General features: G+C 43.5%; 1 protein-coding gene across 4 annotated transcripts in view; it reads right to left on the minus strand.

The window, feature by feature from the left end:
• The window catches only part of TUBGCP2 (tubulin gamma complex component 2), a 948,782-nt gene that overhangs the window by 116,111 nt on the left and 806,939 nt on the right, over nt 1-25,732 (minus strand). For 3 of the 4 annotated variants that reach the window (XM_075349129.1, XM_075349127.1, XM_075349128.1), the window contains one exon: nt 4,605-4,748. The exons of the other annotated variant lie outside the window; for it this stretch is intronic. In XM_075349129.1, coding sequence (XP_075205244.1) covers nt 4,605-4,748 — 144 coding nt within the window. The remainder of the gene's footprint in view (nt 1-4,604; nt 4,749-25,732) is intronic. 4 annotated transcript variants of the gene reach the window in all.

Consider the following 25,732-nt stretch of genomic DNA (forward strand, 5'->3'; position numbering starts at 1 on the left):
CAGGAGGGTACAGTGGCAGGGTTGTGGGTCTCTGGGTAGAGGAAAGGAAGCCTGCCTTTCTATCCCTCCTAATGGGGAAATGCAGCGAGGAAATCCCTGACCTTAGCTACACAGACGCTGTCATCTTGTGTAGCTGTTAAACTCTGTTTTCACGGACCTGTCACCTATGGCTCTGACCCTGCCGGTATTAGCCCTTAAAAGGACTGATAGAAACTTCTATCCCTATTCTGTACAGCGCTGTGTATGGAGCGTACACAGCAGTATCGGAGATAGGAGCTGCGCCAGTGATGATTGACACCAAGGACGCAGAAGGCAGATAATGGCGTGCTGGAGGAAAATGTCCGTTTTTATAATGCAGGGACATGTGACATGGACATCCTATCACACATGCCGTTGCTTCTCTGGCTAAAAGTCCACTTAGCTGTGTGTGTGTCTGGGATTGGCTGACATGCTGGCCCGCCTCACTACACGCACGCGCTTAGGGAAGGAAGACAAGGAAAAAAAAAAAAATGGCGATTATCCATACAGCAGTGATCTGAATGCGCTGTTCCCGCACACTATACACTGAAATTTCATAATAGTGTGAGTCACAGAGTGACTTACACTATTACAGCGGAAAGCCAGCTAGTAATTAGCTGGTCTTTTTGCTGGTAGAACCGTTCTCGAACGTATCTAGAACTATCGAGCTTTAGCAAAAAGCTCGAGTTCTAGTTCTATCTAGAACAGCCCCCAAAATCACTCGAACCGCGAACTGGAGAACCTCGAACCGCGCTCAACTCTAGTAATTAGCTTGGCTTTTTGCTGCTAGAACCGTTCTCGAACGTAACTAGAACTATCGAGCTTTAGCAAAAAGCTTGAGTTCTAGTTCGATCTAGAACAGCCCCCAAAATCACTCGAACCGCGAACTGGAGAACCACGAACCACTTACCACGCTCAACTCTACTAAGGACCAGTGGACATTCCCTGAGTGGAAGAAAAGTGATTCCGGCAGCTAAATAGGAAAGGGTTCTTTAAAGTTAGCGCAGTCAGAAAATGCAAGGTCCTACCACAAAAGGTAGTAATTGCAGATACTATAACAGCTGTTAACCCCTTCAACCCTCGGGCGCTTTCCGCTTTTCCATTTTGCAGACACAAACATGTATAGGTTTACTTGTATCTAAGGCGTTAAAAAAAAAAAAATCACAAGCTTGTCCAATAAAAGTGGCGTACATTTTGCGCTATATTCCAAAACCCGTGGCTTTCTCATTTTTTGGGTTCTATGGCTCAGTGACTGCTTATTTTTTGCGTCTCGAGCTGACGGTTTTAACAGTACAATTTCTGTGCAGATGCTACGTTTTGATCGCCTGTTATTGCATTTTGCGTAAAACTTGCGGCGACCAAAAAACGCAATTTTGGCGTTTTACATTTTTTTGCCGCCACGCCATTTACCAATCAGATTAATTGATTTCATATTTTGATAGATCGGGCATTTCTGAATGCGGCGATACCAAATATGTGTATATTTTTTTAACCCTTTAATTTTCAAAGGGGTGAAAGGGGAGTGATTTGAACTTTTAGGTTTTTTTATTTTTTAAAACTTTTTTTTTACTTTTTTTTTTTATTTTACTAGTCCCACTAGGGGGCTATAGTGATCAGCAATCCGATCGCTCTGCCCTATCTGCTGATCACAGCTACATAGCTGTAAATAGCAGATATGCTCACTTTTTGCTTCACTCGGCTCCGGGGCGAGTGAAACCGAAAGTAACTCATGTTACCTACAGGCGTCATCACATGACCCTGTGATACCATGGCAACCACCGAAAGTCACGTGATCACGCACGTGACTTCCGGTGGGGGGCGGTAAGTGAAAGTATTGGCCGCGCGCATATACATCTCGCTGCCAGACGTTCGCAGCAAGATGTAAGGAGTTAAAAGTTGCAGGTGGAAGCGATTCCACTTGTAACTTGCAAGCACACGTCAGCTGTTAGAAACAGCTGATATGTGCGCAGATCGCCACAACCTGCCTACGGCAGGGGGCGGGGATTAACCTCCCACGATCCATGATGGATAGATCCATCATGGGTCGTGAAGGGGTTAAAAAAGGGCTGCATGATTTCCTCAGTACACACAACATTGTCGGTTATAAATGACTTAATGACAAAATGTATAATTGGTGGAGGAAGGTTGAACTAGATGGACCTAAGTCTTTTCTCAACCTATGTAACTATATAAACATGAGGCCTCGGTTTTTCCTTCCTTGGTCCATGTTCAATCTCCCATCTCCCCTGGTCTTTAGGTAGTCTTCTACAGGATCCTCTTGTTCACCAAAACGAACCAAGGTAAGATAGAAGGGACGTGGTTGGGAACCCCTTCTTCTTGTCTCCAGCCTTCTCCAAGATGTCATCCAATACAGGGGTGAACAGGAATTTCCCATCACAAGGAATGGAGCACAGCTTCACTTTAGCCTGCATGTCTCCTGGCCAGCATTTAAGCCAGAGAGCTCTACGAGCTGCATCAACGGGATCATGGACAGGATGTCCTCCTTGGCTACCTTTTTGCGAAGTTGTTCTTCCTGGTGATTTAGTCAGCCTGATAAGGACCTGGCCATGCACGTTGCAGCGATGGTTGGTCTTAGGGTCCTTGCTGAAGCTTCCCAGGTAGCTTTTAGGAAGTTAACCGCCTTTTTATCCATCGGGTCCTTCAAGATTCCCAAATCCTCAAAAGGCAAGGTGGATCTTGTGGAAGCCTTTGAGATAGCCATGTTCAGCTTTGGAGCTTTAGTTCACGATGTTGTGACGGCCTCATCAAAGGGATATTTTCTTGTGAATGACTATAGAAGAGGACCCTCCTTTTCTGGCTTTTTCCATTACATTTTGATGAGAGAACCGATATTCTCATTGATCGGGAAGGCCCAACTCTTCTTCTGATTGAGGCTCCCGAAGATAATGTCCTCTACAGTCCTACGGGCTTTTCCTCCACTATGTGGACATAACAGCTTTGACCAGCTTATCTGTGTCCTTGAGAGGCAAGCAGTGGCGCCCCCCTGTATCGGTGTCAGAAGAAGATGACGAATGAGAGGAGTTTGAGGTCTCACACTCACCTTCTGACATGTCCGATTCACTTGATAGGGGTGACAATTTTCCATGCCCCCTCCTTCCTTTCCCAGGGATAGGGATTTAAGGCAGCTCTTCACCCTGGACCTAATGATAGCCCTTAGATTGGAGACTAAGCTCACAGATCATCTGCTGAATGTAAGACTGGCAAAGACGCTAGGTCCAGGCGCTGGGTAACCGCACTACCTGTGCTTAGTTTTCATAAGACTTTTATTGGGCTTCTCCTAACAAAACACAATAGGAGAAAAAAGGGGGAATCCTTTATAACCAAACTTTCATGTAAATCACTTACCAAAGGATATTGCTGACTGTACCGGATTAAGAGGCAAAATCGGGTCAGGTGACGTATTTCCTCTAGAGGCAGTGGAATCATTCTTCTTCCCCAGAATTATTTTTCTGGAGCCATGACTCTGCTGGCTAGTCCTGTTGACATTCCGCATGGACCACCCGCCAGAGCGGACGACATCCTTACCATGTCGCCCCTGATGCTGCTGGACCTTGTGCTGCTGACCTGGTCTTGTGTGCTGGTGACATTTGGTTCTGCTGCGCTTGCACTGCCTGATACATCTTCCCTGGGGGAGATGTGTGGCTGGAGCAAAGTCCTCTACTGGTGGTCAGACCGCACTTTTAAACAAGTGCAGGACCTGCCTGGTACAGCCCCTTCCCAAGGATGCCTCCACCGGTGCATGGAAGTGACTTCCTCCTTTTTGACCATGTGACTGCGGTTACATGATCCGCATCATCAGAGTGTGCCGATAAGGAAATGTGCCTCGCGCATTCGCACCTGGGAAGCTTGGCAGCCAGATGGAACACCCAGAGGATGCCGCGGCTCACGCCCACAAGCAGCGCTTCTAGAGCCCCTCACTCCAGTCGCAGTAGGGACTCTTCTGCTGCCTGTCCCGGCTAGCGAGGCCTGGGAATTCCTTCTTGGATCCGGTGAGTACTGCTTCACAGGTTCCTCCTCTAATGACAGGAAACCAACTGATGCGTAGGAGAGGTACCACCCTTTTATTTAGTAGATTTCCTGCCCTTGAAGGGTGGATCCCCTCTCTCCTTGGTGCCTTCAAGGGTGGTAGAAAAAAAGTAAACACACACACATACGTGGGTATATTTATTCCAATATACAGAAAAACAATTCTGAAAAACATTTATATGAAACAATTCCCAGAAATAGTTATGTATTACTAAACATCTCACACCCTGGATGTTAACCATCTGGCCCCTCATAGAGATTCACAAAAGATAAGTTATGCAACAAAGTTCAATAATAAGACAAAGTTAGTATGTACAACGTTCACAACAGATGAAGACTAGGATATAATGAAAACATGGAAGCTGCAGACAAAATGTCGTATTTAAACAAAAAAAAAGTGGAATGCAGAGTCTAAATCACACATATGGTCACTGTCCAAATATTTCTGAACTTGTGTGTATATATTATATATATATATATATATATACACACACACACACACACACACACACACACTTGAAAAGATATGGAATACCTACTTGCATGCAGTTGGTGAACATAACACAAACTGACATAAGCTTTGAGAAGATCTTAAGAAGCTCTGGATTGGTAAGCATGCAATCCTTCAAACAGTTGTCAAGGAAACTTGTGTGGTGACTAAGTACATCGTCTATGTTAGAAACCTAAGAGAAAAAAAAAGTAAACAAATGCCATGAATATTGAATAGATAACAAGTGTACGATAAATGAGAATTGAACTATAAGTGATCACCTCTCAATAGGTGATAAGTTTAATGGGTGCAAAAAGAAATAAGGACTTAAAGTGCAACGATTTAGTACCACCATAGTAAACTAGAATCACAACCAATTACATTGCATATAAAATCATTTTTATTATAAACACATGTAAAAAAGGTTGGATAATAATCAGGTTTAAATATATCACAGTACAAAAGTAGTATTGCAGGAGAAACAAGGACAAAGAGAAGCAGCACATTGACCCAAACATGAAATGTAAAAAAGGGCTGACTACTAAATGAGCTATGGAATGTGTGATTAAACCAAATGATAATGTAAACAACATTCCATAGGGGAATAGGGAAAGTTAGATCAAGCAATCAGAAAATAATCAAAATCTATGATCCTACAATCTCCATGTGCCGTATAATGTATTAATAGCTCAGTCATAGCTTATGAAAAAGGCATATTAGAAGATTATGGTTCAGATCAGATCAGACTTATCCATGTGCGAAATCACGCCACCGTGGTCAGAGATAGTGTGCCCCTACGCATCTCGCTCAAAGCTTCATAAGGGGGAGGTAGGAAGGAGAAAGTGCGGCACTTTCTCCTTCCTACATCCCTCTTATGATTTAATGATTTTATATGCAATATAATTGGTTGTGATTCTGGTTTACTATGGTGGTACTAAATTGTTGCACTTTAAGTCCTCCTTTCTTTTTGCATGCATTATCCTTTATATTGAGGACGTGCTTTAGCAGTCATGAGATAACCGCATATATGGTTACACAATTGTGTGCCTGTTATAGGTGATAAGTTGTCTTCACCGGGCAAATCCCTCTTATTAATTGAGATTGTACAATGTTCCTTTACGATACTTTTATTGTTTAAAAAATCCTGGTTCGGGCCCAGAGTTGATCCTGGATAGCTGGTAGGATCCCGGTCCCCATATAAGTATATGGGGACCCAAATCAGGAGGTTTACAAATGGTGGTAGAAAAGACAGGGGGATTGGAGCAAGCGCTTTATACTTACCAGTCTCTACGTAGCTGTAACGCTACGTCTGGGATCACTCATGATCCTTCATGCATATGCACTGCTTCCCCCACCCACCATCATTCCCTGTGTCTCTGATTGGTTGCAGTCAGATGCGTCCGCACGTGGTGTGGCAGTGTGTCTGACTGTTTTCAATCAGAGACACTGTCTGTTGATATATGTGTAAAAATAAATTTAAAAGATTGGCGTAGGGTTCCCCCATATGATATCCAGCACAGATAAAGCATACGGCTACTGGCTGCAGCCCACAGCCATACGCTTATCTTGGCTGTGTATCAAAGTAAGAGGGACCGCATGCAGCGATTAAAAAATTATTTAAATTATGAATTTTAAAAAAACGGTGCGCAGTTCCCCCTATTTTGATAACCTGTGTTTCTTAGTGTGTTAAATAGTAATGGATAAAGTGATTTGGCACATTGTATAAATTAATATATTTAAATTAATATAACTTAACTTAACTGCATCGTGTAGATGAAGAGGAATTGGAATTAGGTTCAAGCTGAGAGGCGGCGCACAAGGTGTGTGCGCAGATGAGAAGCCTATAATGGGAAGAGTGTATACTAGTTACTGGGTAGTTGTAAGGTAGGTTGATTTTAAATAAATCCAGATATGTGGAGAAAAACCTCCCAATGGGTGGCCAGTGCACGACGTAGTCAGCCTCTTGGTTAGAGTAATGTCTCTAGGTACCCTGAAGTACCAGTGGCTACAATTTGACCCTACAAATAAAAGGTTCCTATTAGAAATTACAGAAGTTAGGGAATAGGTAATAAAATGAGATAAAGATAAACTTGCGCTAAAAAAGCAAGGGGAGAAATAAAGAAAAAATGAAAGAAAATGGAAGGAAAAAAAAATAATTATATTGTGGGGATACCTGAGCTTTTGCTGTTGAAAGATAAGGCAGATTGGATGCTGCTGCACTTTCTGCACCTGCAACGTAGATTTAGAGATTAAGGTGCTATGCAGTACTCTCCCTGTGTTAATAACGAGTTACAAGATATATATATATTTACCTGATTGAGAGTCGGCAGTGGCTTAGTGGACAGTCAGGAGTTAATAGGGGTTTTTTTTCACACCTATCCAGGTGTCCGCAGTGATTGGATAGTGGGTGGCGGCAAGGGATTAATATGGGGTTTTTAGAGAGTGGTCAAGGAAGGTACTGTACAGCCTATACCTTACTGGTGTGGGGGGTTAATGTGGGGTTAAAAGCGGACCGTTCTGTGAGGGCAAAGGAGTGCCCTTCGAAACGCGTTGGGTTGCTGTGACCAATTGAGATCTCGCTTACTCTCAAACTTCCCACTCTCACTTTGTGACGTAATCCTGTGTTTGAGCGCGCCAAAGCAGGAGGGGTGAGTTTCAGGCCGGGACTGCCCATCCGTTTCCGCTCGGCGGCTCAGCACGCCGCATTCCTCAGCAGCACTAGCAGACGGAACCCACGACTGACAAACCTTCTGTCTAGCTAAAATCTCTGGTACAGCAACCCTATACAGGCTGACCACGATTTAGAACCTTTCCAGACTGCTCTGCATATACCCTCCTTCAACCCCCCACATCGGACAAGCGTGAAGCTGACTGCTATACTGTGCCCTCGCAGACCGGTCTGGTTTTAAAAAAAAAAAAAATCCTTAGTACCTCCTGGCTGGTCGCCACCAAGCCACTTTCAACTCTCAATCAGATAAATTTTATTTATATATATATTTTATTATTTTTTTTAACTCATTCACACAGGGAGAGAACCATATAGCACCTTAATCGCTAAATCTACGATGCAGGTGCAGAATGTACAGCAGCATCCAATCTGCCTTATGTTTCAACAGGACGCATTTGCATCAAGCAAAAGTTCAGGTAGCCCCACAATATATCATTTTTTTTACCTTCCATTTTCCTTATTTTTCCCCCCTCCATTTTCTCTAATTTTTTCTTTATTTCTCACCCTGGTTTTTTTTTGCGCAAGTTTATCTTTATCATTTTATTTTCTAACTTCTGTAATTTCTAATAGGAACTTTTTATTTTTAGGCTCAAATTGTAGCCACTAGTACTTCAGGGTACCTAGAGACATTACTCTAACCAAGAGGCTGACTACTTCGTGCACTGGCCCCCCATTGGTAGGTTTTTCTCCACATAGCTTGATTTTAAATAAATCCAGACCCCTTACAACTACCCAGTGACCAGTATACACTCTTCCCATTAAATAAGCAAATCTCCAAAACACCATATCATCCATAATTGCAGATGAGTGCCATCTTAGGGTCACTCTATCGCAGGCACAAACTCCATAATGGAAATACAAAAACAGGAGAAATAGGCTTATCAATGTGAAAACATATTTTATTAGACAAAAAGGGGGGTGTTTGGTAATCACACATAAAAACAAGTAAAACACATGCAAAGAGGGAAACGGTGGTTGGGCAGACAACACTTCTGATATAAGACTACAATGTGGATGTAGGTATGCCACAATAAATTCATGGAGTGGAATGTCTCAAACAACATTTACATATTTAAAGTGACAAATGCATACACAGAGGAAGTGTTAAAAAAATAAATATCATATAACACACAAAAATGGAGGAGAAAAGGATGTAACTTAAATAACAGATATAGTAATTGCATGTAAACTGCATTTTCAAAGTGCCAAGTGCATAAAAGGGTCAGCAAGTCCCCCAAATAAAGTGATCTGCGTGCATTAAATCCTAGATGGCCAGTTACACAGGAAGATCATTCTATTCCCTAACTTCTGCAATTTCTAATAGGAACCTTTTATTTTTAGGCTCAAATTGTAGCCACTGGTACTTCAGGGTACCTAGATACATTACTCTAACCAAGAGGCTGACTACTTTCACTATTTTGTGCACTGGCCACCCATTGGTAGGTTTTTCTCCACATAGCTTGATTTTAAATAAATCCAGACACCTTACAACTACCAGTAACCAATAAACTCTCCACTGCGCACACACCTTGTGCTCAAAGAGACAGAGAAACAGACAAAAACAGACGGGGAAAAGAGACAGAGAGAGGGGGAAAAGAGACAAAGAGGGGGAAAAGAGACAGAGAAGGGGAAAAGAGACAGAGAAGGGGAAAAGAGACAGAGAAGGGGAAAAGAGACAGAGAAGGGGAAAAGAGACAGACCTAGAACGAGACAGACAGACACAGATAAAAAGACAGACAGAGAGACTGATACAGAGACAGACAGATATGGATAGAGTGTGACACACAGACAGACAGGGAAAGAGCCACACACACAGAAACATATAGACAGACAGACTGGGAGAGAGACAAAGAGACAGTTACTATCCCAGGCAATGCCCGGGTACTACAGCTAGCCTAATATATAAAGCTGTGTGTGTGTGTGTGTGTGTGTGTGTGTGTGTGTGTGTGTGTGAGTGTGAGAGAGAGAGGAGAGAGTGTGTGTGTGTGTGTTTGTGTGTGTGTGTGTGTGTACACACACACTGTATGTTGTGAGGTAGCGACCACCAATGTGGTAAATGGTCGCTATGTGTCGCAATGGAGAATGTCCTTGCGATTTTAAAGTGAAGAAGTTGCTATGGGACTTGTAGTTCCACAAAGGCTTGGTTCTGCGTATAAGGGTCAGGTTCCCTTTAACAATGCCAGTATGCTGTGCAGGTCTGGAAACACAAACCTCCACCTGTGGGTGTGTCCAGTCTGATTTAGGAGACTGTCAGTGTGTGTGGAGCAGCCCTGCATGACGAGCAGCCTCAGGCAGGTAAAGAGGCTGCTATTCTCAGAGAGCTTGGAGCCTCTGGAAGGAACCTGCCTAAGGAAGCGTAGGTTGCCTTCAACCTTCTGGAACTGAGTGTGTGGAGGCTGAGGGAGCTCCACTCTGACACTTGTAGTGTCCAAACCTGAGCGGGCGGTCCGCTACAAGGACTGACCAGAAATCCGTGTCATAGCCATACCTTCACTATGGACATTTAAATGGACTTGAAGCCCACGGTATGTGAAGGTGTTTTGTTTACCTTTTCCTTTAAGCCAGGAGAGGCATCATTGTGTTTTGGAAGGGCAGTTTATGTTGGTTACTAATAAACTGCTGCATTTTTGAGAGAGACTGTGTTGCCTGTGTATGCTAAGCTACCCTGCATCGCTGCAAGCGAGTAAAACCCCCGGGTTGCGGTAAGCAACGTTCACAATGTCCACTAAAGGAATCCGCACCATCGCATTTACAATCATGAAATTTTGCACAGACACCCCATTTGACTCAGGGGACGTCATAGACTATGTTTTGAAAGGAAAATTTAACCCCGAGCTTTGCAGTTACTTAAAAAAAAACAAAAACAAAAAAAAACGTCCTCCACTAAAGTCAATGGAACTGGGAGCTACAGGTCATTACTAGGCGCTTTGATTGGTTGCTATAGGCAACGAAGGACATTGTTAGTATAAGAAGCTTATGTGTAAGGTAATATGATTTCTGTGGAGAAACAGAAACAGCCAGGGAAAGAGAGACAGCCAGGGAAAGAGAGACAGCCAGGGAAAGAGAGACAGCTAGGGAAAGAGAGACAGCCAGGGAAAGAGACAGCCAGGGAAAGAGACAGCCAGGGAAAGAGACAGACAGGGAAAGAGAAATAGACAGTGAGAGAGACAGTTACTATCCCAGGCAATGCCAGGCACTACAGCTAGTAAACAATATTAATAAAAAAATCATTCCTGGACTTTGAAGAGGCTATACGTTGAGGATAAGTCAGAAATGAGTTACCGCAGCCCTTATGATATGCGTCTGATGTTGTGGAATTTTATCTGGAATAGGGAATCATTGGAACAAGAAAGCCGTGCTCTAATACCATCAACTGGAAGATTTTTGGTGCCGTGTGGCGGGTGACAGCTGCTGGCATAGTACAGCATCACCTTTGGTGGGCTTCCTATATAGACTAGTAGTAATTTTGCTTTGTAGGGCATCCCCTGTTAGCATTGTACCGCCCCGGGGCTCAGCCGGCTGCCGAGCCGCTCGGATCCGTGCTCGTCGCTGGGTGGCTCGAGTTCTTCCACGGACCCGGGGGGTCAAGTCGCTCTGAAAGGGGATTGGCGCTACACGTAGGGACTTCGGTGCGGAGGTTCACGGCCGGAGCCGCGGTGGTTTGCAGGGGGATTTTTAAGTTTGTGACGCCACCCACGGGTTGTAGTGAATGGATGGACACCACCGCTGCCGTTGACTAGGCTCCCGGGGACTGTGTTGAGCAGCTTGGTGTTGACCCCCTCCGTGGGTGGGGGGGGGGATGATGGTCCCGGGGGCCCGAGGGAGGTGCTGAGGCGAGGGGATGGATGCTGGCTGGGGTGCTGGCGCGGTGCGCGGCCCGAAGGCACTGGTGTACTCACTATGATAAAACACGCTGGAGTCTCTGGTAAACCAAACGGGATGATGAATGGTGCCCGCAGCTGGCTGCAGCTTCCCCTTAACAGGTTGGTGGTTTCTGCCTTTCTCCTGCACCTCTTTAATGTGAACATTATGACTCCTATGCCTAAGCAACGGTAGTCCGCTCCCCGGCTTGCTTGTCCCCTTGGGTCTCTATGCCTTGGCGGTGGCTTTACCCTAATGGTTGGGCTGTTGTCTTCAGTCGGGTCTTGTGTGGGAAAGGTCCTAAAGTCCAGTCTTCAATCAGTTGATTTGACTTAGCCTAGTTGTTTCTGGGCTTCGTACTGGGTCTGAGTACCTTTCCTGGTGCTCCGGTTTCTAATCGGTTCCCCGGTTCGGTACCGGCGGGCCACCGCCCGACCCCGGTCCCTACGGTTCCACCGGCTGTAATCCCAGCTCCTGCAGGCGGCCACCACCGTCTGCCTCTTTGCCAAAGGTGCGCGGGCTCCAACCCAGACACCTCGTGTAGACTTTGGCAGGCCTGAACACAGGTCTGCCCTTGAACTTGACTCTGCTCACTCACTGTCAAAGCTCATCTCACGACTAACTGTTTTCCCGCCTCCGGGCCTGTGAACTCCTCGGTGGGGGAGCCAACCACCTGGCTCCGCCCCCTGGTGTGGACATCAAACTTGGAGGGTAGTGACAAAGGTTTGGAGGTTGGCTGCTGTCACCTTTCTAAGGGGAGGGTGTGTGTGTGTGTATGGGACTACCTGGGACGACCTGACTAGTCCAGGGCATCACAGCATGACATCGAGAAAAGGGGTAGGATTATCCGAAAATTGTACAGTAAATCTAAGATGTAACAAGACAATATAGGGAATAAGGTGGAACAGGGTTCCTACACTGACCCTACAACTAAGGACCTGAGCTGTCCCTTATCCTGATAGTAGACTTTGCGGTAGTCAGGGTCAAGCCTCCATTGTGACCCTGCCTCCTGTCCGGGCACTAAAAACTGTGTCCCCACCACCCAAGGGAATGCCCCGGATTGAGCCCAAACACCTATCAACACACAACAAAGACAAGGGGTAAACAAAGAAAAGGAGGAAGGGAAAATGACTAATAATACAAGCAGATAGTAACAGGTCTCAGCAGAAACAAATAGACCTGTCCAGTCTGCTCCTGGGCTAGCACAAACTAAGTTAAATATCCACCCACCTCTCCAGTAACCAGAGGGATTATATAAAGGCTGGAAATGATCAAATGGCAGATAGTTGAGAAAGATTGTTGCAGCACAGAAAGGAGTTAACCATTAAGTGCCCAACAAAAAAATAACACCTTTCAAATGTACATAGTGTAAGATCGTGATAGATAGCTCTGATCCTGAGCCTGTCTTGTCAGACGTGATATAAGACTGAAGTTGTTGAAATTTAAAAAAAAAAAATTGAAAAAGCAGTGAGGTCATCTGCGAAATTGTCTTTGTGCCAGATAAATATCAAGTTGTCAATGTATCTGCCATACCATATGATGGAATCCATAAAAGGTTTGGTAGGCAGATACAGGACGAGTTCCTCCCACCACATCATATACATATTAGTCAAGGATGAAGAAAATTTGACCCCCATAGGGCAACCAAGAATCTGAACGAAAAATACATAATTGAAGGAAAAGAAAGTTGTTAGAAAAAAAAAAAAAATAAACTTGTAAAACACATTTAATGAAATCTGGTGACAATTTAGCATGTTTATATAGATGAAATGCTTTAGCATTTCATAGACCTTGGTGCCAAAGTTCTGCGCCATGGGGGTCTGGTTGCATTCTGGTAGTGCTTTCCTTTTTGGCCTGGGCAGTTCCCCACTGCTTTAACCTGCTGTGAGTATCTTAAATAGTGGAGGATATTTAGTCCCCTTTAGGTTGTTTTTCCAAATATATAGATTAGTGTAGGGACCTGCAAGTATGAGGAACAGTGTCGTGGTTTGTAGGCTACTGTTATTTTGGCCATAATATCGACTAATACCTCAGATATTTTGTATATATATTTTTCGCCACATAACATTTTACACAGGGTGCAGCCGGGCCCTTTTACAGTGCTGGCCAAAAGTATTGGCACCCCTGCAATTCTGTCAGATAATACTCAGTTTCTTCTTGAAAATTATTGCAATCACAAATTCTTTGGTATTATTATATTCATTTATTTTCCTTGCAATGAAAAAACACAAAAGAGAGTGAAACAAAATTCAAATCATTGATCATTTCACACAAAACTCCAAAAATGGGCCAGACAAAAGTATTGGCACCCTTAGCCGAATACTTGGTTGCACAACCTTTAGCCAAAATAACTGCGAACTACCGCTTCTGGTAACCATCAATGAGTTTCTTACAATGCTCTCCCGGAATTTTAGACCATTCTTCTTTGGCAAATTGCTCCAGGTCCCTGAGATTTGAAGGGTGCCTTCTTCAAGCTGCCATTTTGAGATCTCTCCACAGGTGTTCTATGGGATTCAGGTCTGGACTCATTGCTGGCCACTTTAGTAGTCTCCAGTGCTTTCGATCAAACCATTTTCCAGTGCTTTTTGAAGTGTGTTTTGGGTCATTGTCCTGCTGGAAGACCCATGACCTCTGAGGGAGACCCAGCTTTCTCACACTGGGCTCTACATTATGCTGCAAAATTTGTTTGTAGTCTTCAGACTTCATAATGCCATGCATACGGTCAAGCAGTCCAGTGACAGAGGCAGCAAAGCAACCCCAAAACATCAGGGAACCTCCGCCATGTTTGACTGTAGGGACCGTGTTCTTTTCTTTGAATGCCTCTTTTTTTTTTCATGTAAACTCTATAGTTGATGACTTTTCTCAAAAAGCTCTACTTTTGTCTCATCTGAGAACATTCTTCCAAAACGTTTTAGGCTTTCTCAGGTAAGTTTTGGCAAACTCCAGCCTGTCTTTTTTATGTCTCGGGGTAAGAAGTGGGGTCTTCCTGGGTATCTGACCATACAGTCCCTTTTAATTCAGACGCCGACGGATAGTACGGGTTGACACTGTTGTACCCTCGGACTGCAGGGCAGCTTGAATTTGTTTGGATGTTAGTCAAGGCTCTTTATCCACCATCCGCACAATCTTGCATTGAAATCTCTCGTCAAATTTTCTTTTCCTTCCACATCTAGGGAGGTTAGCCACAGTGCCATGGGCTTTAAACTTCTTAATGACACTGCGCACCATAGACACAGGAACTTTCAGGTCTTTGGAGATGGACTTGTAGCCTTGAGATTGCTCATGCTTCCTCACAATTTGGATTCTCAAGTCCTCAGACAGTTCTTTGGTCTTCTTTCCTTTCTCCATGCTCAATGTGGTAAACACAAGGACACAGGACAAAGGTTGAGTAAACTTTAATTCATGACAACTGGCTGCAAGTGTGATTTAGTTATTGCCAACACCTGTTAGGTGCCACAGGTAAGTTACATGTGCTCTTAATTACACAAATTAGAGAAGCATCACATAATTTTTCAAACAGTGCCAATACTTTTGTCCACCCCCTTTTTTTATGTTTGGTGTGGAATTATATCCAATTTGGCTTTATGACAATTTTTTTAATTTGTTTTCATTGAAGACAAATTAAATGAAGATAACAATACCAAAGAATTTGTGATTGCAATCATTTTCATGAATAAACTGAGTATTATCTGACAGAATTGCAGGGGTGCCAATACTTTTGGCTAGCACTGTATGTTTGGACTTGCATAATGCAGTCGCCGTCCCTATATGGTGCAGATAAGTACCGGGCAGCCCACCTGGTAGAATAGTATGGGCATGTAATAGGCTGCTGACTAGGTTACTATGCACCTGTAAGTGTGAACGGCGCCCTATGCAAGTCACTAGTGTGCAATTTTATTATCCAGCAATTGCCCCCTCCACATTTTGCAGTTGTGTGAGTGATTTGCTCCTTTTGCACCTGTGATACCTCCATCTATTGGGGGTCTGGTTGCATCCTGGTAGTGCATTAGTTTTTTGGCCTGGCCAGTTCACCACTGCATTATCCATGCTGTGAGTATCTGTGCCATAGGGGCAGCAGTGCACAGACCTTTGGCACCCCCACTATGGGTAATACAATTTTTTGTGGGCTCAGCCCATATAGAGCTTGATGCTAACTCGAACCAATATATCAGTCTGTCATTTATTTTCTATGAAAAACTATATGCATACTTTGTGTCTGACAGAATATAATATACATTAGAGGAAGAATTGAATGTACAGTATTTAAGCTGACCTGGATTGTTTATGTTAATATACTGCACCTTTGTAAGTAATGAAGTTTGTCAGGATCATACAGGATATATATGCACTAGATGGCAGCATTCTCTTGTAAAAATACATATTGAAGCCCCCACCTATCGATCCAAGTGGTTAAGAATAGACTTGATAAAATAATGTTATACAAACGTTTAGATGCAACACGGTTGAATAGGTTGGAAAGCTTCTAACATGGACACCGTGGGTGGATTCTCATCAAGACCGCGGTAACGACCTATCGCAAGCTTTGAACTTATCTCCATGAGTCAGTTATACTTCGAATGACAGACTGGTGGATAACTCTCAACATGGTACTTTGAAACGGATACTTGCAAAACCCCCTCATCCCTCCCTCCTTTCTATAACCTCTTTCTCAGTCTATTCTCTCTCCTTTCTTTCTAGCATACTAGTATGTATAGGGTTTTTTTCTTGTTTGATTTACTGTTCTAAATGTTACCAGTTATAACAAACCCCAGTAAGGTGAATGTATTTTTATTATTTATTGTATTATACATTATTAAGGTAATATTTGTCTTAAATGAAATGTTGAAGCGTAATAAAATCATTTGAAACTAAAAATAGATATTTAAATCTGTTAATCACACAATCTTTTGGGAGAATATACACTACAGTTCAAAGGTTTGGGGTCACCCAGACAATTTTGTCTTTTCCATGAAAAATCATACTTTTATTTATAAAATGAGTTGCATAATGAAGAGAAAAAATATAGTCCAGACATTGACTGGGTAGAAATAATGATTTTTTACTTGAAATAATGTTTTCCTTCAAACTTTGCTTTCGTCAAAGAATGCTCCCTTTGCAGCAATTACAGCTTTGTAGACCTTTGGCATTCTAGCTGTTAATTTGCTGAGGTAATCTGGAGATATTTCACCCCATGCCTCCAGAAGCCCCTCCCACAAGTTGGATTGGCTTACCATACTTACTTTTGGCGTACCATACAGTCAAGTTGCTCCTACAACAGCTCAATAGGGTTGAGATCTGGTGACTGGGCTGGCCACTCCATTACAGATAGAATACCAGCTGCTTGCTTCTTCCCGAAATAGTTCATGCATAATTTGGAGGTGTGCTTTGGGTCATTGTCCTGTTGTAGGATGAAATTGGCTCCAATCAAGCGTTGTTCACACGGTATGGCATGGTGTTGCAAAGTGCAGTGATAGTTTTCCTTATTCAAAATCCTTTTTACCTTGTACAAATCTCCCACTTTACCAGCACCAAAGCAACCCCAGACCATCACATTACTTCGACCATGCTTGACAGATGGCGTCAGAAACTCTTCCAGCATCTTTTCAGTAGTTCTGCGTCTCACAAATGTTCTTCCGTGTGATCCAAACACCTCAAACTTCGATTCGTCTGTCCATAACACTTTTTCTAATCTTACTCTGTCCAATATCTGTTCTTTTGCCCATATTAATCTTTTCCTTTTATTAGCCAGTTTCAGATATGGCTTTTTCTTTGTCACTCTGCCCTGAAGGCCAGCATCCCGGAGTCGCCTCTTCACTGTAGACGTTTACACTTCCGTTTTGCAGGTACTATTTAATGAAGCTGCCAGTTGAGGACCTGTGAGGCGTCGATTTCTCAAACTAGAGACTCTAATGCACTTGTCTTGTTGCTCAGTTGTGCAGCGGGGCCTCCCACTCCTCTTTCTACTCTGGTTAGAGCCTGTTTGTGCTCTCCTCTGAAGGGAGTAGTACACACCGTTGTAGGAAATCTTTACTTTCTTGGCAATTTCTCGCATGGAATAACCTTCATTTCTAAGAAAAAGAATAGACTGTCGAGGGGGCGTGGCCTGAACGCAGAGCAGAGAGAACGGACTTTAGCTCGGCTCCTGCACACATTGCCAGTTTACTAGATTCTGTGACCCTCCTGGATTTGAAATCTGCATCTAGTGACAGCTAGAAGACCTCTGGCTGACGTGAGACACCGAGTGGGAACATCAGCTGAACGGGGGGAGGAAGAGGAGAAGTGCTGGTGTTACTCACCCCGTGAAGGCCTGGTCTCCTGGAAAGCACACGTGGAGGAGGGAAAGTCCCGGAGTGTAATTGTGGTGAGCAGAGCCTCTGCAGAGAACGATACAATACATCTGAGGAGGGGGGCGAGAGGGTGCCCTGAGTGCAGCAGTGAGGAGCGACAGTTCTGATTCCCTGAGCGGGGCGAAGAGAAGCTGTAGCACGGCCACACACTGGCCTAGCCTGGAGGCCCTGACATTGCCTCATAGCGGTATATAGTGGGGACATTCCAGTTCCCTTCCCCCAGACATAGGAGTGGAGAAGAGGGGGGGAGAGTTCGGAAAAAAGTCTCAGAAGTTACTCAGAGCCCGCCTTTTTTATATCTACAATTCCTCGCTTCCTGTGTATCACTCTATCGCCACCTGGTGGTCACTGTGACATTAGCCTGCTGCAAGGGGAGCACAGGAGGGAGATGTGAAAGTGATGTGCATCCCTGCATAATGTCTGCATAGAGGGGGAGGCCTGCCCTAACGTCCATATAGAGTACATAAGTAGACAGCTACAATTTTAATAGTATCATATCAATAAGCTATATTGGAAGGAGACATTATACTCTCCACTGTCTGGGTGACGATCTGGCTGGGCTGAGGAGGAGAAGAGGACCAGACTGGTCATATACAGTGCTGGCCAAAAGTATTGGCACCCTGCAATTCTGTCAGATAATACTCAGTTTCTTCCTGAAAATGATTGCAATCACAAATTCTTTGGTATTATTATATTCATTTATTTTCCTTGCAATGAAAAAACACAAAAGAGAGTGAAACAAAATTCAAATCATTGATCATTTCACACAAAACTCCAAAAATGGGCCAGACAAAAAGTATTGGCACCCTTAGCCGAATACTTGGTTGCACAATCTTTAGCTAAAATAACTGCGAACTACCGCTTCTGGTAACCATTAATGAGTTTCTTACAATGCTCTCTCGTAATTTTAGACCATTCTTTTTTGGCAAACTGCTCCAGGTCCCTGAGATTTGAAGGGCGCCTTCTCCAAGCTGCCATTTTGAGATCTCTCCACAGGTGTTCTATGGGATTCAGGTCTGGACTCATTGCTGGCCACTTTAGTAGTCTCCAGTGCTTTCTATCAAACCATTTTCTAGTGCTTTTTGAAGTGTGTTTTGGGTCATTGTCCTGCTGGAAGACCCATGACCTCTGAGGGAGACCCAGCTTTCTCAAACTGGGCCCTACATTATGCTGCAAAATTTGTTGGTAGTCTTCAGACTTCATAATGCCATGCACACGGTCAAGCAGTCCAGTGCCAGAGGCAGCTAAGCAACCCCAAAACATCAGGGAACCTCAGCCATGTTTGACTGTAGGGACCGTGTTCGTTTCTTTGAATGCCTCTTTTTTTTCCTGTAAACTCTATGTTGATGGCTTTTCCCAGAAAGCTCTACTTTTGTCTCATCTGACCAGAGAACATTCTTCCAAAACGTTTTAGGCTTTCTCAGGTACGTTTTGGCAAACTCCAGCCTGGCTTTTTTATGTCTCGGGGTAAGAAGTGGGGGTCTTCCTGGGTATCCTACCATACAGTCCCTTTTCATTCAGACGCCGACGGATAGTACGGGTTGACACTGTTGTACCCTCGGACTGCAGGGCAGCTTGAACTTGTTTGGATGTTAGTCGAGGTTCTTTATCCACCATCCGCACAATCTTGTGTTGAAATCTCTCATCAAATTTTCCTTTCCTTCCACATCTAGGGAGGTTAGCCACAGTGCCATGGGCTTTAAACGTCTTGATGACACTGCGCACCATAGACACAGGAACTTTCAGAGATTGCTCATGCTTCCTCACAATTTGGATTCTTAAGTTTTCAGACAGTTCTTTGGTCTTCTTTCTTTTCTCCATGCTCAATGTGGTAAACACAAGGACACAGGACAAAGGTTGAGTCAACTTTAATTCATGACAACTGGCTGCAAGTGTGATTTAGTTATTGCCAATACCTGTTAGGTGCAACAGGTAAGTTACAGGTGCTCTTAATTACACAAATTAGAGAAGCATCACATAATTTTTCAAACAGTGCCAATACTTTTGTCCACCCCCTTTTTTATGTTTGGTGTGGAATTATATCCAATTTGGCTTTATGACAATTTTTTTAATTTTTTTTCATTGAAGACAAATTAAATGAAGATAACAATACCAAAGAATTTGTGATTGCAATCATTTTCATGAATAAACTGAGTATTATCTGACAGAATTGCAGGGGTGCCAATACTTTTGGCCAGCACTGTAGATTACGAAGGGGACAGCCATTTGTGACCCTCTTAGACAAGTTTCTTACTAAGAGAGATTGTGCTGTGGAAGATACTATGCCACCAAAGTCACAAAGACAATCAACCCATAAAGGCAGTCAGGCGAAAATTAAAACAGCGTGGGCAGATACATTGGATATGGACTTAGACTCTACGCCCTCATTGTCTGCTCTGGTGTCTCAACAGGAGGATGGGGGAGGGTCACGTGACTCCCCATCAGAGACTGAGTCAGGAGATATAGAGCATCAATCTGACCATAAAAACTTGAAAAAGTATATGGATCTTCTTCCTACCAAAGAGGACTTTAAATCCCTGATCTCAGAAGTGAAAGAAGCCTGTAGGTCAGAAATTAACTCAATTCGCCAGGATGTTAAGCTATTAGCGGATAGGGTGGACTCTGTGGAAAGGGATCACGATGTCACCAGAAAATATATTATAAAACTACAGAAAAATGTGACTTACTGAAAGCTTGGGCATAGGGACACTAAAACACCTGGAAAACCTGGACAACAGAGGCCACCATAATAATATTCGAGTGAGGGGTGTCCCGGAGGCCATGGGCAATGAGGATGTCCATGCCATACTTGAAACCATATTCAACGCTGTGCTGGAACGCCCTGCAACTCAGGATAAAATTTGACAGAGCACATAGAGCATTACGCCCTAGGGGGCCCCAAAATAAATCCCGTGATATTATATGTTGTGTTCATGACTTCCAACTGAAAGAGTCCATCATGGCTAAAGCTCGCACCCTGGAGAGAATTGAATATCAAAAGACTCGGATCCAATTATTTCCTGACCTATCTTGGATTACCCTACAGAAAAGGAGACACCTGCAGCCACTCCTTGCCTCTTTAAAGGACAGGGGCATCCGGTATCGATGGGGGTTTCCGTTTGCTCTCATAGCTTCCAAAGATGGTCATACTGCTGTGCTGCGTTCTACCCGGGATCTTCAAACCTTCTGCACCGACCTGGGAATCTCTCCTCCTTCCCTGGCAGAGTGGGACTTAGAGCTACCAACCAACCCACCCCGTCTGGTCTGGCAACAGGTGGATTCCAGGGGGGATCCCTCTCATCCTGGTCTAAGGCAAGACCGATTCCAAGTTGAGACAACTGCTCTCAGGGCACTGGAGCCCTCTGTCTGAAACTCTGGTTTTGAACTGCAGCCCCTTTGGGGGTAGTGGGAAGTGTGCTCCATGCCCTCCCTTGTTCATTCTCAGGTCTCTGAATTGCCCTCTTTTTTATAAGTGGCTGTTCACATTCTCGTTATTAGTATATCTTGTTTATGATTCCTCATAATATTTGCATTGATTCGTTGTTAGGACGGTGGGAATTGACTACTCCCCTCTCTGTTATTTTGAATTTAGTTTCTGGCACTAGCTGTGGTCGCAAAGTGTCCATAGCTGCCAACCCCCTTATAGGGTTAGAGTTACCCTGGTTCCTCCTATAGAAGAGTCGGTAAAGGAGGTTAGGGATTAAGATATTGCTAAAGCTTTATATTATACAAATGTTTTCCTTAGCCCTGGCCGGGCGGGCGGGGGTGAAGGTTTTTGCCTGGGGCCTTGCTCTTTTCCGGTAACATTTGAGACATGTAAATGTCATATCTTATGTGTTATGTGTTTTGTCATTGTCTTCCCTCATACCTTCTGTGTCTACCCTGGATGTGGTGAGAAAATCTGCTGTCCTCTATTGAGTTCCATGTGGGCCCATCACGGGCCTTTGGACAATTTTGAGTCGGATAATACTTGGTTAGCTTTTGTATGTAACGCTACTTCTGCTTTCTACTACTAAAACTTAAAATATGGTTAAAATTGTAACCTTAAACGTTAAGGAGTTAAATTCACACATTAGGAGGCGTATGGCGCTTGGTGAGATGCGGACCCAGCGAGTTGATGTGGTTTTCTTGCAGGAAATGCACCTTAATCTCAATGGGAATTGCAACTTTGCTAAACACCTATACCCTACAATTTTCCTTGCTTCCCAAGTAAGGAAAAAAGACGGGGTGGCGATTTTGATATAAAAAACTTGCCCCATTCAAATTTACTATTTACGTGGCTGACCCACAGGGTAGGTAACTTATCTTACAAGGGACATATAAGGATGTTCCGATCACGCTGCGTAACGTCTATGCCCCTAATACCTCCCAGATCCTCTTTTTAAATCGGGTATTCCTTAAACTAACACGTCTTTCTTCTTCAGCATGGATTGTGGGAGGAGATTTTAACACTATTTTTTTCTGACTCCTTAGACAGGTTATCCATCAACAATCAACAGTTGGGTCCGTCTCAGTGTAAATTGACTGCCGCCTTTCGAAGACTGATCCGCAGGTTCGCCTTAAGGCAGTCTTTAGAGGGCAATGTATAGCATTAAGCTCCCGCATTAAAAAAAGATAGGGATGTGTGAGACACTGATCAAGGACCATACAAGTTATGAGCAAATGAGGGATGACCCAACTCCAGGGTATCAGAAACAACTTAAAGAAATTTTGTCTAGGGCCAAGGATAACAAATTGATCTCTCCGGCTGGGTTTGAATTTTTATATCCTAGATTCCCCAGGTTGGCAACCTTCTATGCTCTACCCAAAATCCATAAGGGCACAAACCCCATTAAAGGTAGGCCGATTGTCTCGGGCATTGACTCTCTTACGCAGAACTGTAGTACATATGTGGACAGTGTTCTTAGATCATTTGTAACCTCACTCCCCTCGTACATAAGAGATACATTGGATCTCTTAACTAAACTGGACGGAATAGTCCTAGATGATGACATGATTCTTACGTCCATTGACGAAGAATCGCTGTATATTAGCATCCCTCATCTAGCCGGACTAAAAGCAGTGGAATACTTTTTGAAAACAAGGGGTAATCAATTTGAAGCCCACGATAAGTTCATATTGGAGTTCATTGAGTTTATCCTCACAAGGAACATCTTTCTTTTTAACTCAAAATTCTACCACCAGCTCAGGGGCACAGCGATGGGGAGCCCTTGTGCTCCCACATACGCTAATCTGCTCCTGGGCTGGTGGGAGAATACGGTAGTGTTTGGTGATGAGGAAGTCGATTGGTCCCTCCAGATTTATTTCTCGGGGCGTTACATCGACGATATACTTGTTATCTGGTCCGGCAGTATCCAATCTTTTGAGGAGTTCGTATGGCAACTTAAACAATCTGGGACTCAAGATCACATATGAAGTTGGGTTGGACAAGATAGCATTTCTTGACATTTTTATCAAGAAAGACGAGAACGGTCTAATGAACACTACACTGTTTAGGAAACCGAGTGCAACAAACAGTTTTTTTGAAATGGGACAGTCATCATCCCATAAATTTAAAAAGAGGAATCCCGAAGGGACAATTTTTACGCATACGTAGAAATTGTTCAAATGATGAGGAATTTAAAAGACAAGTGTCACAACTCTGTAAAAGATTTGCTGATCGAGGGTACCTTAAAAAGATGACTGACAGCATATTTTCAAGCAGCCCCGACAGAGAGACAGAGCCTAATGATTGTCACTAAAAATAAGGAGGAAGGTAACAAAACTCGACTTATTCCAACATATGATGACCAGAACCCTCACGTGATGAAGATTCTGAGGAATCACTGGGGGATCCTTAAACAAGGATATAGAGGATACAATTTATCCAAATCCAACAGTGACATTCAGAAGGGGTCACAATGTCAGGGATTTACTGGTGAAGAGCCATTACACCCCCCCGGAGAACATCGGGACTAGTTGGCTGCAACAGCGAGAATACGGAACCTTTAAATACCGTTCTTGTAAATTCTGTGTTTATATTGATCCATCGAAGGATTTTAGGAGTGTAACAACAGGCAGGATATATCAAAACAGAACATTTGCAAACTGCCGTACCCAAAGGGTACATAGTTACATAGTTACTTAGCTTGAAAAAAGACCTAGGTCCATCTAGTTCAACCTTTCTCCACCAGTTCTACATTTGGTCACCAAAATTTATAACCAACAATGTTTTGTGTACTGAGGAAATCATCCAGCCATTTTTTAAAAGCTGTTATAGTATCTGGCATTACTACCTCTTGTGATAGAGCAGTCAGACTGTGGAATGCCCTAACTGTAAAGAACCCTTTCCGATTTAGCTTTTCTTCCACTCGCAGTGAGTGCCCCCTGGTCCTTAGTATTGTCTTTGGAAGAAATAAGTCATGTGTCAGTCCTTTATATTGACCACACATGTATTTATACATATAAATGAGATCTCCTCTGAGACGTCTTTTTTCTAAGCTAAACATTTATCTTTTCACCTGTAGCTGCCCTAAAAACTATATTGGGAAGACGAAACGACAATTGCGAGTCAGAATAGGAGAGCATATAGGTGATATTCGTAATAAAAGGGATACACCAATCGCTAGGCATATAAATGCGGATCATGGAGGTCGATATGATTATGTCAGGTTCAAATCCATCGAATCTATCCCTGAACCAAAGAGAAAAGGGGACTGGGATAAGGTTTTGTTACAGAGGGAAGCCAGATGGATAATCTGGTTGGATACTGTGTACCCGGATGGCCTGAACGAGCAAATCAGCTACACTAGCTTAATGTAACTAGATAAAAGTAAATTCAACCATACCTTAATGTATCTGGTCCATAGTGGACCTATAAAAGAATTAGAGTCCCTGAATATAATACATGGACTTGGGAACCATGACTTTATGTTTATGGATATGCGACTTATCATGGTAGCTACTTAATTAGAATTGACTGTCTGTTTAAAGCTTTAATTACTTTGGTCTCTGGAGAAACTACTTGTGTGGCCCTAGTTACATGACGTTTATAAACATGGTACTGACTATTATTAATATCCATGTAGGATGTGAGCATCCATAGGAAAACCACCTTTTTTCAGCCCTTCTATTTTGAATAATGATGCCTTATGCTTTATGATGCATTAGCATCTCTCCTGTGTACTATAGGTAAACCCCAATCTTTATGTAGGCTGTTATTAGGTCGGTGGGACTTACACGCGTACATGCGGGAGTTTAGACGATAATGTATATACTGTGGTGACATCTATATTATAACACAGACGGGCTGTATCAGGGTATCGGTGCTTATGCGCGTGCGCGCTTTAACTATGGCGCGTGCGTGCATGTAGGATTGAGTCCTGCCCTCGGTCTGTGCTGTGATATTATCGGGTCTGTGCGTACGTACGCTATGAGTGCAACGCGCGAGCGCGCGTATCGAACGCCGCCCCTTGCCTGCAATGTACTGGATTGCGAAGATAGGTATCATTCGCAAGTTTTTTGAGACGCGCATGTGCATTACGCAGGAATGTCCGAGTATACGGAACTATGATTACTGGGCTTGCTGAGAACATCATTATCTGGTGCACGCCCGGATGGAAGGGGGAGTGGTTGTATATGCCGGAATTTGGCGCGTAATTCAACAGATAAAAATCTGCAGAGCGTGCTGGTGAATGAACAGACACCTGCACTGGCTACACATCTTGACCCAGGGGAGCACCATAATGAATAATAAGGTATGCTTTGTCGGTTTGACATATACTGAGCAGTATTTTGCTGTACCCATTGTATTTGTGACAGTATCATATGATTGACTCTGGGTATGATCTTGGCATTACAGAGGTGTTTTCTCGGTCTGTGAAACTGATATTCCAGGATCAGGATTTGGTTATAGGTATGTGCTGGACTGCTGGGACACGCTATTTGAAATATGAAATATTTATATTCATTCATGAATTTTTTGTGGAATTGTCCCTTTCTGGACTGTCTACTCTGTTGATCAGGGTGGTTGGCTGTATGGAGGGAGCATGATGGACTGATCTGGGCCAATGTGTTTATATTAAATGTCTATTTATAAAGGGTAAATTTTTCCTGTGGAAAGAAAATGGTTACACACTGCTGATGCCGATTAACCCGGACCAGTGGCTAAGTCTCCAGGTTTATAAATAGACACTACTATTGTCTGTATCAGGTATATATGTGTACTAACATAGCCATGTATGATCCATATATATTTTTTCT

This window comes from Anomaloglossus baeobatrachus, chromosome 5 (genome assembly GCF_048569485.1).
Source record: "Anomaloglossus baeobatrachus isolate aAnoBae1 chromosome 5, aAnoBae1.hap1, whole genome shotgun sequence".
Taxonomy (NCBI): Eukaryota; Metazoa; Chordata; class Amphibia; order Anura; family Aromobatidae; genus Anomaloglossus; species Anomaloglossus baeobatrachus.